General features: G+C 40.1%; 2 protein-coding genes across 12 annotated transcripts in view; one reads left to right on the top strand and one right to left on the bottom strand.

Annotated features, from left to right (window-relative positions):
• The window catches only part of cenpe (centromere protein E), a 158,632-nt gene that overhangs the window by 126,201 nt on the left and 15,568 nt on the right, over positions 1 to 16,863 (bottom strand). For all 11 annotated transcript variants that reach the window (XM_034150564.1, XM_034150565.1, XM_034150561.1 and 8 more), the window contains exons 19-26: positions 12,982 to 13,056; positions 12,776 to 12,844; positions 10,597 to 10,728; positions 7,305 to 7,482; positions 7,068 to 7,222; positions 4,388 to 4,558; positions 1,437 to 1,553; positions 1,171 to 1,350 (exon numbers count right to left, since the gene is read on the bottom strand). In XM_034150564.1, the coding sequence (XP_034006455.1) occupies positions 1,171 to 1,350; positions 1,437 to 1,553; positions 4,388 to 4,558; positions 7,068 to 7,222; positions 7,305 to 7,482; positions 10,597 to 10,728; positions 12,776 to 12,844; positions 12,982 to 13,056 (1,077 nt within the window). The remainder of the gene's footprint in view (positions 1 to 1,170; positions 1,351 to 1,436; positions 1,554 to 4,387; positions 4,559 to 7,067; positions 7,223 to 7,304; positions 7,483 to 10,596; positions 10,729 to 12,775; positions 12,845 to 12,981; positions 13,057 to 16,863) is intronic.
• Positions 1 to 16,863, top strand: part of ddx51 (DEAD (Asp-Glu-Ala-Asp) box polypeptide 51) — a gene marked incomplete in the record, with an annotated part of 100,730 nt that overhangs the window by 50,089 nt on the left and 33,778 nt on the right.

Raw genomic sequence — 16,863 nt, forward strand, 5'->3', positions numbered from 1 at the left:
TGATTATGCCGCCGCCGCTGGCTCATGATACTTGTGCTTGTACTTATGAAATATATATGTAAAAATATATTGCACAGTATTCATGTGTGCCACATTTTCAATTAAATGTAGTCAATTAAAGTTGAGAACATTTTCTGACAAATCTTTGTTGATAAAAAAAGCCAGATAACTTCTTTCTAGGGATGGGTATCGTTAAGGTTTTAACGGTACTACTACTTTTATCGATACCGCTTATCGATCCGGTCCTTTAACGGTACTCTTATCGGTTCTTTTGGAAGAAAAAAATAAGGTAAACTAACTAAACAAATTGTAAACAAAATGAACATTGCTTTTTATTTAAATTAAATAAATAATATTTTACATCAAGGGGATGGACTCGGGATGGGGCTACAGAGAAAGAAAGTCGAAAACTGTGCATTTCTCTGTCTGAATGTGGTGCACTTTTGCTAAATGTTTAGACAAATTGCTTGTGTTACCGCCCTGACATGCTAAACTCTTATTGCAATTTTGGTAACGAGCATTGTCCAGCCACATCGAGAGGTAAAGTTTAACCACACCTTGGGGCACTTAGTTCTCTCCGCCATCTCCTCCGTGTGTATGTGTTGCATGCATGTAGCAGCTGCGTGTGTATAAACTGCCCCGCCCCCTCGCACACAGACAGGGGAGAGAGATCTCTCGTCTGGATTGGAAAGATCGAAAATACATCATAGACGCATTTTATTTATTTTTTTGCATATTAGAAACGGAGTTGGTGACACTAAGACTGCAATATAATGTTTATGTAGCAATAATACACATGACATGTCTCCAGTACCGATAAAAAGACCGATAACGTCTGAGTTTAACGGTACCACGGTCTTTAATAATTCAGCCACAGGGCTCCTTTAATACCGGGGCTCGGTACCCATCCCTACTTCTTTCTATAACAAGCTTGAAATACACCCTTCATATTTCCACTTATAAGCAATCTGAGGCTTCCGTGTTAAGGAATTATTGTAACAAAATAAATGAAACCCTACGGAGAGCTGCGATGTAGGCTGATTAAAATATCTGGCAAAAATGTACCTACATTGGATTTATTTTGCTAACCTATAACTTCACTTAGTTAGTGAGTGGCCCAGCCTTTCGTATGTTTTTCTGTAAGTGGCCCTGTGTCACATGGTAACTCACCATGTCTACATTTTCCTGAAGGTCTCCCTGGAGCTGGTCTCTCTCTGCAGTGAGAGATGTGACTGCAGAGAGCAGCTTCTCCATCTCCTCTGCAGAACTCTGAGCAGCAGCACTCTGCTCAGACAGGAGAGTCTCTTTCTCAGCACGCACACTCTCAAGTTCCTGTGACAAACTCAGCATCTGTTGGGAAGATTTCAAACTGACAGTCAGAACACTGACAAAGAAGGACTGCTTTTGAAAGACTGCAGATCAGACACGTCACTCACATGTTCCCCTAAAACAGACTCCTTCTGCTCGTAGAGTTTCACCAGATCGGAGTGCTTGGTCCTTTGCTGCTGCATCTCGTCTTGAAGAGACTGTAGAATAATTTGTGTCTCAACTGCCTACAAATAAGAGACAATATTGTAAATAAACAAGGAATAATTTTGACCAAAGGAAACTTTTATAGCCAGGAAAATAAAGCTGGAGAAGAGGTGACTTAGAGCAAGGGCTGTGAATTTAAAAAGGCTGGCAACATGGAAGCTTAACTTAAATTTGTGAACAAATTGGCACAGAGAATATTTTAAACATATAAAAATATCTCATTTGTGTCAAAGGACGAGACTGTTAATTGGTCAACATTATAAATGAGAAATTAATGAGAAAATTAACAAATCTGTTGTTTTTCTAACAATATAGTTTAGTTGTGTACCCCAAAGTTTTATGTTAGAAATGTATAGTACATGTCCACAGCCAGAGATGGAGTACTCGAGTGCCGATTTTCGGGACTCGTGACTCGACTCGCGCACTGATTGACGCGACTTGGACTCGTGAATTCTCGCGCACGATGACTTGGACTCCGACTCATGAATTCTCGCGTACGCTGACTTGGACTCGGACTCGTGAATTTTTCCCCCCACGATGACTCGAACTCGACTTGTACATTGACGCACCGACTTGGACTCGAGCAAGTTTTCTCTGGAGTCTGATGTCCTCTATCCTGGCATGTGCACCTGTGAGGAGAGTTCAGTACTGGGCCCCGCTATTCCAGTCTAAAGATGTCTAGAGACACACCCTGCATCGTGCTGTATGCTTTCACACATTCTGCTTCCACATTGGGAAAGAGCAGCGCAAAATGCTCGTTATGTGGAAACAATATTGAAGAAGGCTCCGTAACACATTACTCTAAGGATCGAGTTCAGACATATAGGCTGTCTTGAACACTATCATCAGAGTAACGTGATCTAATCAATAAATAAAGATTCAGCCGATAACACGAAAGCACACGGCTACTTAACATGCAGAATGACCTTAACATGCAGAATGACGTCATTTTGCATGCTAAGTAGCCAGGTGCTTTCTGGGGCTAAATCTTTATCAGTAAACCGATTTAACCGGTAAAAGTTCCTTCAAAATAAGAGTCCCGATCTTATTACTATCAAAATAAAAGTGCAAAACGAAAACTTTACCATAGGAAAATATTGGCATACAAATATAATCACTTCTCTAAAAAGGTAACTCCTTTTAAATATAGTTAGACATATTAAAGGTCATTTACAATAATAATAATATAAGCTTTATATTTGTATAGCACCTATTACAAGACTTGTAGCCAAACTGGCTTCACAGCAGTTCAATAGACAGATTAGTATAACATGACAGGATAAAAGCAATGTAGAGGAGCAGCTACATTTCAACACATATATCCATGAAGATTAATACATGAAGACTTGTGACTCGGACTTGACTTGGACTCTTCTTAGGTGACTCGGACTTGGACTCGGACACAGGTAATGATGACTCGGACACTCCTTGGGTGACTCGGACTTGGACAAGGACTCGAACACAGGCAATGATGACTCAGACTTGACTCGGACACTCCTTGGGTGACTCGGACTTGGACTCGACTACGACTCTCCCTTGGTGACTCGGACTTGGACTCGACTACGACTCTCCCTTGGTGACTCGGACTCGAAGAGTGGTGACTCGAGAGTGACTTGGACTCGTGAATTGGTGACTTGACTACAACACTGTCCACAGCACATAGAAACTGCTGCAGTGTTTCCCCTACCATCGTCTTGGAGGGGACGCTGCGCCCCGCCAACGGAGCCCCGCCAACGGAGCCCCGCCAACGGAGCCCCGCCAACGGAGCCCCGCCAACGGAGCCCCCCCCAACGGAGCCCCGCCAACGGAGCCCCCCCCTGAGATTCAAGGTGTTGCCAAATTGCAACTAATCTATATCTACTGTCACTTTTCACATTGAACATGTGCTCTTTTTTTAAATAAACTAAACGCTTTCATTTTAAGTTGTGGGTTTAGTATTTTTGACCCTAAGAAACACTGATGCATTAATCAATAACAATAATCCACAGCTCCTCTCTGCTCCAGAGGATTAAAAAAAATATATCTCAATATATACTGCTGCTACCACATTCCATGCATCAGTAATTATAATCCAAGATTATATTAATATACAACATCATAACACTGACAGGCAAATGATGTATCATCATGTACATCTGTATCCTCTGACTTTTATTGTAGTATAGCTAATTGTATCCTCATTCTAATGGTGTGTTATCTAATGGCTGTAGTATGAAGGTACGAAATAAAGTTTTGTATTTTGCAGTAGCGGTAAAAAGTGGTTTATTATCAAATGTAGAACTGTACAATGTAAACAATCGACTAAAATACAATAAGATAAAAAATTATTAAGTAATAGGCCTACAATTTAAAAAAAAATAGCCACATCGTCCAGGGTCCTGTCCGTTAAATACTTGAAGAAGCTATTGTCCACCTCATGCAGGAAGTGTGGAAGCAAATTACGTGGCAACCGAGTTGGTCTTCGGTTTCTTCATTCCAGATCGCCATGATTTAAAATAAATTCTTGCGTCCAGGTGAGATGAAAATGAAAAATAATAGACGTCTGTGTGTGCCTTCTTCACTTCCGTTTCGCTTTTCATGCTCTGATTCGCTAAGCTGAACAGCCAATCAGAGTGATTTCGGCCAAAAAGACACGACGGTGCGGGACACACCAATCTGAGTAGGGCGACAGGACGCTCATCGACGGCCAGACATCTATCGACGGCCAAAATCGGCTTGGGGTGTAGGGGCCTTAAGGGACCCCTACTATATATTTCTAACATAAAACTTTGGGGTACTCAACATTTCCGGGTTCATAATAGGACTCTTGGAGCTCGCAAACAGACTATTATCAAACAGCAATGTAGTCACTCACCATGTCTACATTTTCTCCCTGGAGCTGGTCTCTCTCTGCAGTGAGAGATGTGACTGCAGAGAGCAGCTTCTCCATCTCCTCTACAGAACTCTGAGCAGCAGCACTCTGCTCAGACAGGAGAGTCTCTTTCTCAGCACGCACACTCTGCAGCTCTTCAGACAGCTCATCCAGCTAGAGGTTTCAGAAGGAAAAAAACTCAGTTGCAATGGGCTGGTGGGATTGTGTAACGTGAGCAACACAAAGTTTGCAGATCCCCAGGGCTTTCGAAAGCTCTGCGCCCGGCGAAAAAAAACAATAACATTTTTGAAGGAGAGGCAAGGGGGAGGCTTGTTTTGTCATTTCTATCACTTTAAATGCAAAAACAAACTATTAACCCGTTAAGCCCGAGAGACCCCGGTACCGGGGCACCGCCGCAACATCTTGCAGGAAACAGTGTCTGAGGGCATGTTCATTTAATAAACTATGAATGTTTTATATCCATGTAACGGGAAGAAACTCATCTAACTGATCATTTTTATTTATTTTTCAAAAGAAAACCCACAATGCTAACACTGAGCCTCTGAATTAGCAACGAGCGAAAAATGCTAACAGATTACTGCACCGAAAATCACTCACAAAACCTTATTATTTATCTCTTCTCCACATCCATGACATCGATTCACATCGTGAGGTGACACAGAATCGAAGGGTACCCTCATTATCACTGAATTATACGAATTTGCGACGTTATAAACAAAAACAGACATCAAAACAGGTGACGCTAGGTAGCTAAAAATGCTAACATTTTTACCTTGGCTCTGTAGTCTCTCCAAAGTGGTCTTCAATGGCATTAAAATGATAAAAACGCTGCTGAAGTTAATCCAATGTGTCTGTGTCCCTTTGAAATGATTTCTGATAATCCATAAGCAATAAAGCTAGAGATAGGTTCACTCTGATGCAAAATTACATGCGCAAAGCCCCCACCTTTTCGTTTCACAATGAGTGTGTGTGGGGGACTCCCCCTTCGATTCTATTGGCTCTTACGGACCGTCCACACAGCAGCGTTAAAAAAATCTTGAAACGCTTCTGCCCATTCACTTTGAATGGGGTGACGTCATTTGCCTCACTTTTCGCCGAACTGCATTGTGGGCAGGTGAGCGGAGATTTTCAGGATTTTCAGGATTCAAAGTTGAGCAATGTTCAACTTTTGAAGCTGAGGTGGAAGCGTCAGCCAATCAAATCCCGTGTATGCAAATCTGACAGTTCAAGCACTAGCCAATCAAACCGCGTTTATGCTGGGAGAGACATACCGCAGGTCATTTCCTCATATTCCAAAAAATGGAGGAGAAATTAGCGGTAGGGAATCACCCGGTGCTTTATGACCAGTCCCTATTTACCTACCGGGATATAAACCGGAGGAGCCAGGCATGGAGGGAGGTGGCAGAGACAGTGGCATGTTTTCGCCTGTTTGGGGAGTTTATATCCAGTTTACTTCAAACTGTTTTGCTTCGTATGTCGGGGGCGGGAGATTCATGTGATTGGTTGTTGGTGCCTTGCTCGCAAAAAATCCCCTAGCTTCAGATACGCCCACCTCCAAGATTTTTTTAACGCTGCTGTGTGGACGGTCCGTTACGGTCAGAAAGAGGTGTCAACCATCAAAATCGAGCAAGGTAGGCCAGAGATATGGAAAATCCACCCAAATGACCCCAGAAGTGGTTTCTTTTTGCTAAATCTCTCTAAAAAGGTCAAATGTCACTTGTTTTGCATCAATCTTGATACAGGGTACTTATTATATGTTGTACTTTGGATTCCTAAAGCTTTTAGTCTACCTTACCATCATCCAAGGGTAGTTTTCACTATAAGTAAAAAAGAATTTTTGGACGGACACTATCATTTACAGTTTTTTTACTATGTTCAATCTGAATTTTCTTTAAAATAAAAAACATCTATATTGATTCTGACTCTTCTACATCCAACTCACAGGTGTATCATTACTTTGAGAAAAAAGATTATTAATTTAACCCTTTTAGAAGGGAAGATATGGTCATTTGTTCTGGGAATGTCATTTTCGAGTCTGAGACCTGAAAAATAGGCTCAGGGCTTAACACGCAGACCACGGCTGTCTAGATGCAGGAATGAGTCTTAAGCTGGAAATAGTAGCATTTTAGCCATTCAGGTCCCGCCTCGTCAGTCAGTGGTTGTGTTATGATTGACCGGTCGTTACTTTAAGACTATATAAACATACATACAAATATACGTCACTTGGTTCCCGGAAGACAAAAATGGAAAAAGAAAAATCTCAAACGAGGCGTTCTGGGGCAGCATAGACAGGTCTTTTCTGTGTTCGAGTTTTACTCGCTACAGGGTGTACTTTGAGGGTTTGTGACTCTGCAGACCGTTTACATGCATAAAAATCTACATAACACACAAGGGGACGGGTAATAACCGGAAAAGCATGACATGGGACCTTTAAGTATTGGGACTATAGTATATTAAGTAGTGTTACTATTTTAATAGTCGGACTAAGACTTTTCAAAGTTCGGAACAGGGGTTTTTCAGAGTTACTATGAGTTTTTATTTATTAAATCAACCAAACAATTTTTGTATTTATAAATCCATGTGTATATCTTGGATTAAGCCGCAGCGACACCCGACTGATTCTGATGTCCTACTTTCCATGGAGGATGAATGGAGGACTCACCTGCTTCATCAGACTGTCCACCTTCTCTGGAAGAGTCTGGAAAGAGGCCAGCTCCTCCAGCTGAGCTTTGAGCTCTCCCTCTGCTTCCTGAGACACCGTCAGCTCTCTGCTCAGCTGGGCCACTCTCCTTTCAAGCTCCATGCTGTCTATCAGATCTGGGACAGAAAACATCTTACAACTCTGATCTCATTCCACAGATTGAATGTCTACTCTTATAACACCTGACTTTGAACGTACTTTGTGGTACTTTTCCATCCAGCAGTGAGGTGAGCTTTGTGTTCTCGTCAAATACCACATTCAGCTCTTTTTGGAGATCGCTCTGCATCTTTCTGAAGCTCGTCTTCTCTGTGTCGAGTTTACAGCGCAGGCTTCTCACCTCAGCTTCCATCTTCTCATGGTTGGCACTCAGAATCAGCTGGAGAGGAGATAATGACAAGACACATTAGATTTAAAAATAATAATAAAACGGCATGCAATTTAACTTTTAAATAAAAGTGACCTTTAATAACTAAAACACCAATAACTAAAAAATCAATACAAAATGTTTATTTTCCTTCCATATTTGTACAAATATGGTTGGATAAAATTGTTTTCCTCCAATTTGAATTATATTTTGGAAGATATCCCTTTTACCAAAATGATCTTTTGGCAATTTATGTCTTTAACTTATTGACCAAAAAAAAGGAAGCTTGAAGGAGGGGTTTTGACCTTCTGAAGGTCGTTCTGCCCTTTGAGGGCAGGAGAGTTGAACTTAAAACTTTGAAAATGTACAATATTGGACCAATATTATCAAAGAAGATAAAATAATATTATTGTGATATTATATTTGGAGTAAAAGTTGGCCTAAACCACACGACACTAGATGGGTATCGTTAAGGTTTTAACGGTACTACTACTTTTATCGATACCGCTTATCGATCCGGTCCTTTAACGGTACTCTTATTGGTTATTTTGAAGAAGAAAAAAAAAGGTAAATTAACTAAACAAAATTGTAAACAAAATGAACATTGCTTTTTATTTAAATTAAAGGGGACCTATCATGCAAAATGCACTTTTGTACATCTTTTATACATGAATATGTGTCCCCGGTGTGTCAGGGAACTCACCAAGTGTCAGAAAACAAAACCCTCTCTTTTCCTCCATACCCAAATCTCTAAAAACGGGGCTGCAACGGATCCGATACAGAAAATTCTCTGACGTCAGGAACGAGGAGCTCCGCCTATATGGCCAACTCTCCACCTATCAGGGGAATGTGGGCTTGGGCCACGGCCGGCCATTGCCGCTCGAAAGCGCTGGAGACGCTGTAGTACATATGCCAGGCCTGTAAGTGGCGCTGTAGTCTGCCACAAAAGCAGCGAAGAAGACTTCCCTTGCATGGTTGCCATGGTTGCCCTTCTGTTTATTCTCCGCTGTGGCTTTTTGTCTCCCTCCCCGAGGCAAGCGTTTGCTCCTCCTGCTGCTGTAATTCAATGCAATCCCTCCCCGTCGAGGCAAGCACTGTAATTCTCTCCGGTAGTCCACCAGCAGATGACAAACACCCACCTTTCCACCTCTTCCAAGGGACCGTGCGGCAGAGTTTGTTAGATTTTTTTCCGCCGGTCAACATGTCCGTTAAAGTTTAAATCTTCCGGACAAAATTAGAAAAGTGCCGGTCAAAGGTCTTCCTTGTTATTTATTGAGCTTTAAAACAAATGAATAATGACTCTATATAATCATATAAGAATAAAACACGGAGGACGGAGATCTCTTTTTCTCCCCCTCTTCTGACAGCCCAGCAGCTGATCTCAAAGCACGCTCCCCTCTCCTGCAGGGGGGCGTAGTCAGCTGCAGCTCATTTGCATTAAAGCTACGTCACAGAATCAGCCCCTGCAAACACACGTCAGTGTTTTCCCCTAAGTTTATTGCCTTGGCAGGGTGCCCGATTTTTTTTAATTTTGAATTTTTTTTATCCTCTGCAGCAGAGAGGAGCTGTGGATTATTGTTATTGTACAGTAACAAAGTATTTGTACATTCAAAAGTAATAAAGTACAGTGTTACACTGTACTTTATTACTTTTATTCAAACTGTATTCCCTTCTTATCATGTAGCCTACACTTCTTCCTTTCATTGATACATTTAAATCACCTGACTACAGCATATAACATACCTGCTGCAACCCTGTGCTGCTGCTGCTTCTCTCTGCCTCATCCTCTATTGCTGGAGGCAGCTCCACCTCATCTGATCTCTGATATGAAAGCAATCGTTATGATCATATTGAGCTATTGGTGTGAGTCTAACGTTAAACAAGCAGTCTGCTTGTCATACATTGCTGACGATACATTTTAAGAGGCAATTTGTTGAGTCACTGCCGCTAAATGCCGGTAGCATCAAGCTAGCAAATCCTGCATTAGCCTCACATCAACAGGTGTAGACAGAACATACAATTATCCTGAGCTAATTTACTGAATAAACCAACTCACATCTCCTGTCTTTTTTTTGACCCAACTCATTAGACTATTCTTCTGCTGGCGTTTCATTGTTTTCTGTCAAATTCAATACTGTAGTTCAAAACCGCGGTACCTGCTCACCATCTGTGAGCTATTTTTAGAATGCGCACGCTACGTTCGTTGTCGCGTTCGCGGGCGTCCACCTGGGCAGGCTGTGTGTGTCCTTCTCCTCCGTGACGATAACGGCTTGAGGTTAAAAAATAATAAACGAATTTGAAACTGGGGGGGGGGGGGCACAAACGGGCAGACAGCAGAGCTCGGGGCAATAATGCAGATTTGTTTGACTTTTTACACTTTGTTGTTCTCCTCCTTTCCTCCGCTCTTGTCTCTGATTGTGAGTGTGTGCATTCGCGTGTGTGGGGAGCGGAGCCCCGCCCTTCAGAAACAGAGCGGAGGGAGAATGTGAATACGCAAAGCAGTGGACACTGAAACATGCACATACATTGGATAAATAACATAGGCGTTTAGTTAATTTAATAAAAGAGCACATGTTCAATGTGACCGTAGATAGATTACTTCAGTTGCAATTTGGTGCTGTGCTATATATATATATTGCTATATATATATATATATATATATATATATATATATATATATATATATATATATATATATATATATAAAAAAAATGTATTTAAAAAGAAAATATATATATATATATATAAAAAAAATGTATTTAAAAAGAAAATATATATATATATATATTTTCTTTTTAAATACATTTTTTTTTTTTTAAAGACACCTGGAATTTCAGGCGGGGCTCCGTTGGCAGGGCGCAGCGCCCCGCCAAGACAATGGTAGGGGAAACACTGCACGTGATGAAGCGGTTCGCTGCTGATTACTACGCACCCCCCCCCCCGTGCGGGCCGAATATTCGCTGTCGATTACTACCAAATATCCGGAGCCCGAAAAATGGTATTCGGGACATCCCTAATACCCATCCCAACACCCTATCTCTTTTCGATACGAAAGTCAAAATCAGCCATATGTTTATTCAAAACACCTTTAACATTTTAAGTGATAGTTCATTTTTTTCCACTTACATTCATCTCCTCCACAGCCATGTGTTCACTGCGCAGGACAGCCCACTCCTTCTTTGTATCCCTGCTGAGGCCCTCAGCGTCACCCAGAGAGCGCTGCAGCTTCTCCACCTCCTGCACTAGGTCCTTACCGCTCTGCAAGGAGGGAAACATCACAGACTAAGTCAGCTCAATATGTCACATGTAAACTCCTTTATTAAGCATAGCACACTTGTTGGGAAAAATATTTGGCCTTTCCTAATTTTCCTACCATTATTTAGGAAGCGAACACAGATTACACACACACACACCTTTTTAAACTTGCCTTAAATATCAAAAGAACTTCCATTTCTGTATATGTTTAAATTTGAACACTTTCAATTACCTTGTCTATTTTATTCCAAAGCCGTGATCCTATTCTGAAAGATTATATTTGCCTTGTAATACTAAATTGCCATGCAAACAGAATAATTAAGTATTTAGGCGAAGAAATCCAATCAGAATTGTGTAAAAATGTATTTGTAAATGCATTCAAAGCTCAGAAATACCATACTGCAGACATTTTAACCAAAGACATCTCACCTAAATGTCCCTGGTAATAATCATGTTTGCTTGTAGATTATAACCACACATTACGTGCTTAAGGAATCGGCTAAAAGTAGATAACTCAGGGTTCCTACAGGTTTTGCCAACTCAAATTTAAGACTTAAGACCTTATTAAGACCACTTTGAATAGAATGTAAGACCTATTTCACGGCAAGAAAGTATGAAGGAAAATTGCTATGAAAGAAATAAGTCTCATAATTACTTACAAAGTAAATGTATTCATGTTCAACATAAGAACAATGACTGAACATAACAGCCCAGAACTGTGTTAGCGTGTTAGACAAAAAGTGTGTGTGTGTTAGGGCTGTGCAATTAATCATATTTTATCGCAATTACGATTTTGGCCTGCCACAATTACAAAAACATAATCGAAAAAAACAATTATTTTGCTTTGCTAGGTTGTGACAGTGCACTAGAACATATTTGATCTAATTAATTGTAGTCAAATTTATTTATCATATTTATATATGTTTAGTAGCTTGTGGAAGTTGATCTTGTTTATTGGTATTTATTATTTTGATATTATTTATTTAAATGTACATTTTATTTTTGTATTGGTTTTTCAGTAGAATTATACGTTCAGGGTAATCAACAGTTAAAAACAAATAATAATTTGAACAGTATATTTTTAAGTTCAATAAATGGATGTTTTCAAAGTCAATGAATAATCCCTTTTTAATAATCGTGATATCAATTATTGAAAAAAATAATCGTGATTATGATTTTTGGCATAATCGAGCAGCCCTAGTGTGTGTGTGTGTGTGTGTGTGTGTGTGTGTGTGTGTGTGTGTGTGTGTGTGTGTGAGAGAGTGACAAGAGCTATATTCAGAGCTCTGCTGCCTTGGCTACAATCTTTCATCGTTGCTGTTGTATGATTGGTGTTTAACTACGGTATTTAGCGTCTACAGCACCTCCGCTTTTAGGGTTGACATGGACCAAAACGTCGCCCGGAGGTCCCCCGGTGTTGTTGCGGGAGCTGCTGCACTAGCTAACGCTACATTAGCAAAACAAACGCAAATGTATTTTGCAAAAGGTGCAGCGGGCTTCAAACACGTTCCCTCCACTGGTTTCAACCAAGCACTAAATTCGATGTTTTCCAACCAAATACGGTTGAACTTACACTTCCCCATATTTATTTGTAAGTAGATTTGAAGATACATGAGTTTCTGACTGCCGCTAGCTGAAGCTTGGTTGCTAGGTTACTAGCTGGGTGTTCTCCAATAAGGGGCCGGGGGAAACAAAGTTAGTGATTACTGGTTCCATGTTGATTTATTTCAATACAGATGGTTGGGCGGAACTGAAAGGCTATTACCGTACAGGTTACTTTGCAGCCCGGACATTTCCCCCAAAACACATTTAGACGCGATCGCAACACAGAAGTACCTTTCAAATCCCATCATTTTTAAGACCTTCTAAATCATATTTAAGACCTTTCTTCTTTTTTTGGTAATATTTAAGACCTTTTTAAGGCCTTAAATTCAGATTTATCAAATGTAAGACTTTTTAAGACCCCGCGGGAACCCTGTAACTATAACAGTTCGTGAAAAGAGAAGCTAGAAGTTGCAACTTTACGATGTTCAAATGGGACAAGACATACCATACTCTGAAGTTCCAGTGCAAATTCAGTTTTCTTCTTCAGCTCAACAGTCAGAGTTTGTAGTTTGTTCTTGTAAACACAAAAGTTAAAATACTATTTAACAAAATTGCTACAACAAAGTGCGGCTTGTAATAGTTATATGAAGAATACAAATCATATATTTCCAAATAACCCAAAATGTCTACACTTGGGGCATGTTGTCTTACCTGCAGATCCAGACACTGAAGCTCAGAGGCTTCAACAGTCTTCTTCAAGTTGGCCATTTCATTTTGCAACTCATTCTGTTAGATCACACAAACAAAATGACAGAAGGTAAATGAAAGCCCAACACCCAATCTACAGTCCAAGCATCGTATATATATATATATATATATATATATATATATATAGATAGATAGATAGATAGATAGATAGAGAGAGAGAGAGAGAGAGAGAGCTCTGTTTTCCAGCCTGAGTTTAATTTATTGTTTTGGTTGTGTGTGATTTAATTAATTTATTATAATTTAATATATGTAATTTATGTCAGTGGTCTAAAATGGTCTTACAACAGTGCCGACAATATTATCGTTTATCGCAATAATTTCCAGGAAAATGTATCGTCCAACAAAATTAATTATCGTGACAGGCCTACTTAGTAGGATTAAAAGCAGCATGAGCCTCGACCCGACGCAGTCCCCCGTTGTTGTTGTGAGTGGCGCTGCAGAGAAAATCAGCAAGATAAACGGTCTTGTCATGACGTAGCACCAATCGGGCTCTGGCCGGTGGAGACAACCGCGGCAAAAAAGGCGAGCCACTTCCGAACCAAAAGAGCAGTAGCACGGAGCTAGAACTACAACCGGCTTGATGGGAAGGGGTTTATTGCCCCTTTCCCATCAAAGCAGTTCCAGGGCTATTTCGGGGCTAGTGTCCAATTAAGCACCGGTCCTTCCCGTTTCCACCGCAGCAGGACCAGCTCTTTGTCCCGAAAACCGGTTCTTATCTGGCCCCACTGGACTGCCCGTCAAGAACCAAGAACCAAATACATCACGCTTACGTTGGAGGCGGGTGCGCTTAGCAAAGTGACTAGAATGCAAAAAATACGCCAGTAAAATGTGCCTGTAGAAAACGGCTTATGCCACAATGTGATAACGACAACAATTCAAGATAGTCAGATGAGCTTCAGTTGCTATGATAAAATCACCTGTCTAATACCAGAGAAACTTTAATAACGGCCTTGTGATGCCAGAAAGCGTAAATTCAGTCTGAAACTAATTCACTAATGGGGGATATGCAATAGTTGCTTGTGTGAATTGTGAATTACTGCTTTCCAACGGTCGGTAGATGCCGCTGAACGACATTAATAAACCATGAAGCACTGCACCCTGGGAAATAGTTTAACGTTGGAGAAGTTGTTCTTGAATTTGATCTGGCTTCTTATTATTAATCAGGGTTCTTACACCTTTTCCAAAGTCAAATTCAAGCACTTTAAGCATTTTCAAGGTGCATTTTCAAGCATCTTACAGCTGTTGTAAATTACATATTTATATACACATACTTATACTCAAATGATTATTTCCCTACCTCACATTAAATCAGATGTTCTTTATGCTATAAACAACCAAATGTGTGTTTCGTAATAGCATTCTACATGAGGATGAAAAATTAAAGAAAATAAAACTAAGTTTAATATTTCAAAATGAGTGACCCATCTGTAAGTAGACTGGGCATCCCATATAACCTGGCTGAGCAATATAAAACAATCAGCCAAATAACTTTTCAATAAATTCTTGATTAACATTTTTGAGGTACTTTTAGGTTGGCAGTAAACATAAGGCTCTCCAAGGTAAGGCCAAAGGGTGCATTATATGCACGCGTATACTGTATAAACTCAAATGTAAATTTTCCTTCACATTGAATCAGCAATCAGAAATTGTGCAAATCAAATCAACTTGAGTTGAAAAAGCAAACAAAAAACCTGCACAGAACACTGCATTGAATCATTCAAGGTAAGGCTAAATAGCACAAGGCCTATTAGGGAGTGTCTTTTAGTTCCTTGAGTTTGTCAGTTAGCTGTCTCTCTAAAGTCTCCAGATGTCTTTCCTTTTCCTTAGCAGCTCTTCGAAGGCCATTGGACTTGGAGATGAAGCTTAGTTTTCCTTGTGACTTGGCTTTTTCTGCGTTATGATCAGCAGACTACATGAGGACCCTTATGTCTTCCTCCATTCTCTTCTTTTTGGCTTTTATCCGTGTTATCTCCTCCATCATTCCTTTCCTCTTCTGTGTCTTCTTCTCATCTTGCTTTAGACGTCTTTGGTCATCAAGATGTGATACTTCTGCCTGGCAGATGCTGCAGAGAGGAGCAGCTCTTGTGTGTAGGCTATGTTGAGCAGCCCTCCAACACTGCACATGGTGCATTTCTCAAGTACATTTTTTAAATACTTGTACTTCCATTTTATGCAACTGTGTACTACTTCTACTCCACTACAATTCAGAGGTAAATGGTGTACTTTTACTCCACTACATGTATTTAATACCTTTAGTTACTTTACAGATGTGGATAAATGATGTGAAATATAATCAAGTGTTAAATCAGACTTTAGTTCCACCTGGAGTAAATTCACAAGCTACCCTGCAGTATACAAAGTCATTCAAACTAGCTGCACCTTTACCAGCTTTGAGAACACTTTCATGATCAATCATTATAAAACATATATACTATTCTGAAACGGACCAATCTGCACAATCACTACTTTTACTGTCTACTACTTTAACTATATGTTGATGCTAATACTTTTCTACTTTTACTTGAGGAAAATGTTGATTGAGGGACTTATTCTTGTAACAGAGTATTCCTACACTCTGGTACTTATTCATGTTCTTAAATGTTGTATGTGAGGGACTACGGATGGAAACTAGCTCAAAGCTAAAATCCGGCATGTTTACGTTTTTAAAGCATCATTTGTTTTAAATGTTCATCAATATGCACTGTCCCTCTTCAAATAAACGATTAAATGAAAAAAATAAATACAAATAATAATTCCAACTCTGGTAGCGTATTAGCCTGAATTGTAGCCACAAAATCAGGCAGAGCTGCATAAAAATAGACTCACAATGGTAACCAGTGGAAAATAATATTTACAAATGTGTACAATGATTTGTAGGTAATGCTGACTACTCAAGACACCGGTCTTATACATCTTCAAAAGACTGTTTCTTCTACAATTACGTGGGATTAAAGCAAAATGTAGTTTTACTTGTATAATACTACAAGACTTTATATAAAAGCCTGTTTCTAAAATGATCAACCGCGGTCAAATCCTCAGTTTATAATACAACATACTAAGAAGCTAATGTCTAATTACAACAGTGAGTGCTTCATCCTCTGAACACCACAGCATGGCGACTGTAACCATCCTGTGGTGTACTGACATAGGTACACTCTGAAATTATTGTCACCTGCATAAGCAATTATCCCTCATCGAGTTCGCTATTCAGCTTGCTAACGTTACTAGCTTAAAGTGGACCTATCATGCTATATTTAAATGATATATTGTAGGGCCATACCTATATAAAAAGGTATATTTATACGTTTCTGTTTTGAAAATACCAAACAGATCATGCATTTTAGCCATGCCTCATTTCGCTCTATTTGCTGTTCTCCAGCCCTGTTTTTGCAGGGGGCTGATTCTGTGAGCTGCAGCTGACCCCCTGCAGGAGAGGGGAGCGTGCTCTGATCAAGTCAGAAGAGGGGGAGAAAAAGAGATCTCCGTCCTCCGTGTTTTATTATAGCCTATTATATAGAGTCGTTATTCATTTGTTTTAAAGCTCAATAAATAACAAAGACCTTTGACCGGCACTTTTCTAATTTTGTCCGGAAGATTTAAACTTTAACGGATATCTTGACCGGCGAAAGAAACTGAAACTCTGCCGCACGGTCCCCTCGTTCCTTGGAAGAGGCGGAGAGGTGGGTGTTTGTTATCTGCTGGTGGACTAACCGGAGAGAATTACAGTGCTTGCCTGACGTCAGGACAGTGTTCAAATCTGGATCAGTTTTTATCAGATCCGTTGCAGCCCCTTTTTTAGAGATTTGGGTATGGAGGAAAATAGAG

The sequence above is a fragment of the Trematomus bernacchii genome, unplaced genomic scaffold (genome assembly GCF_902827165.1).
Source record: "Trematomus bernacchii unplaced genomic scaffold, fTreBer1.1, whole genome shotgun sequence".
NCBI lineage: Eukaryota > Metazoa > Chordata > Actinopteri > Perciformes > Nototheniidae > Trematomus > Trematomus bernacchii.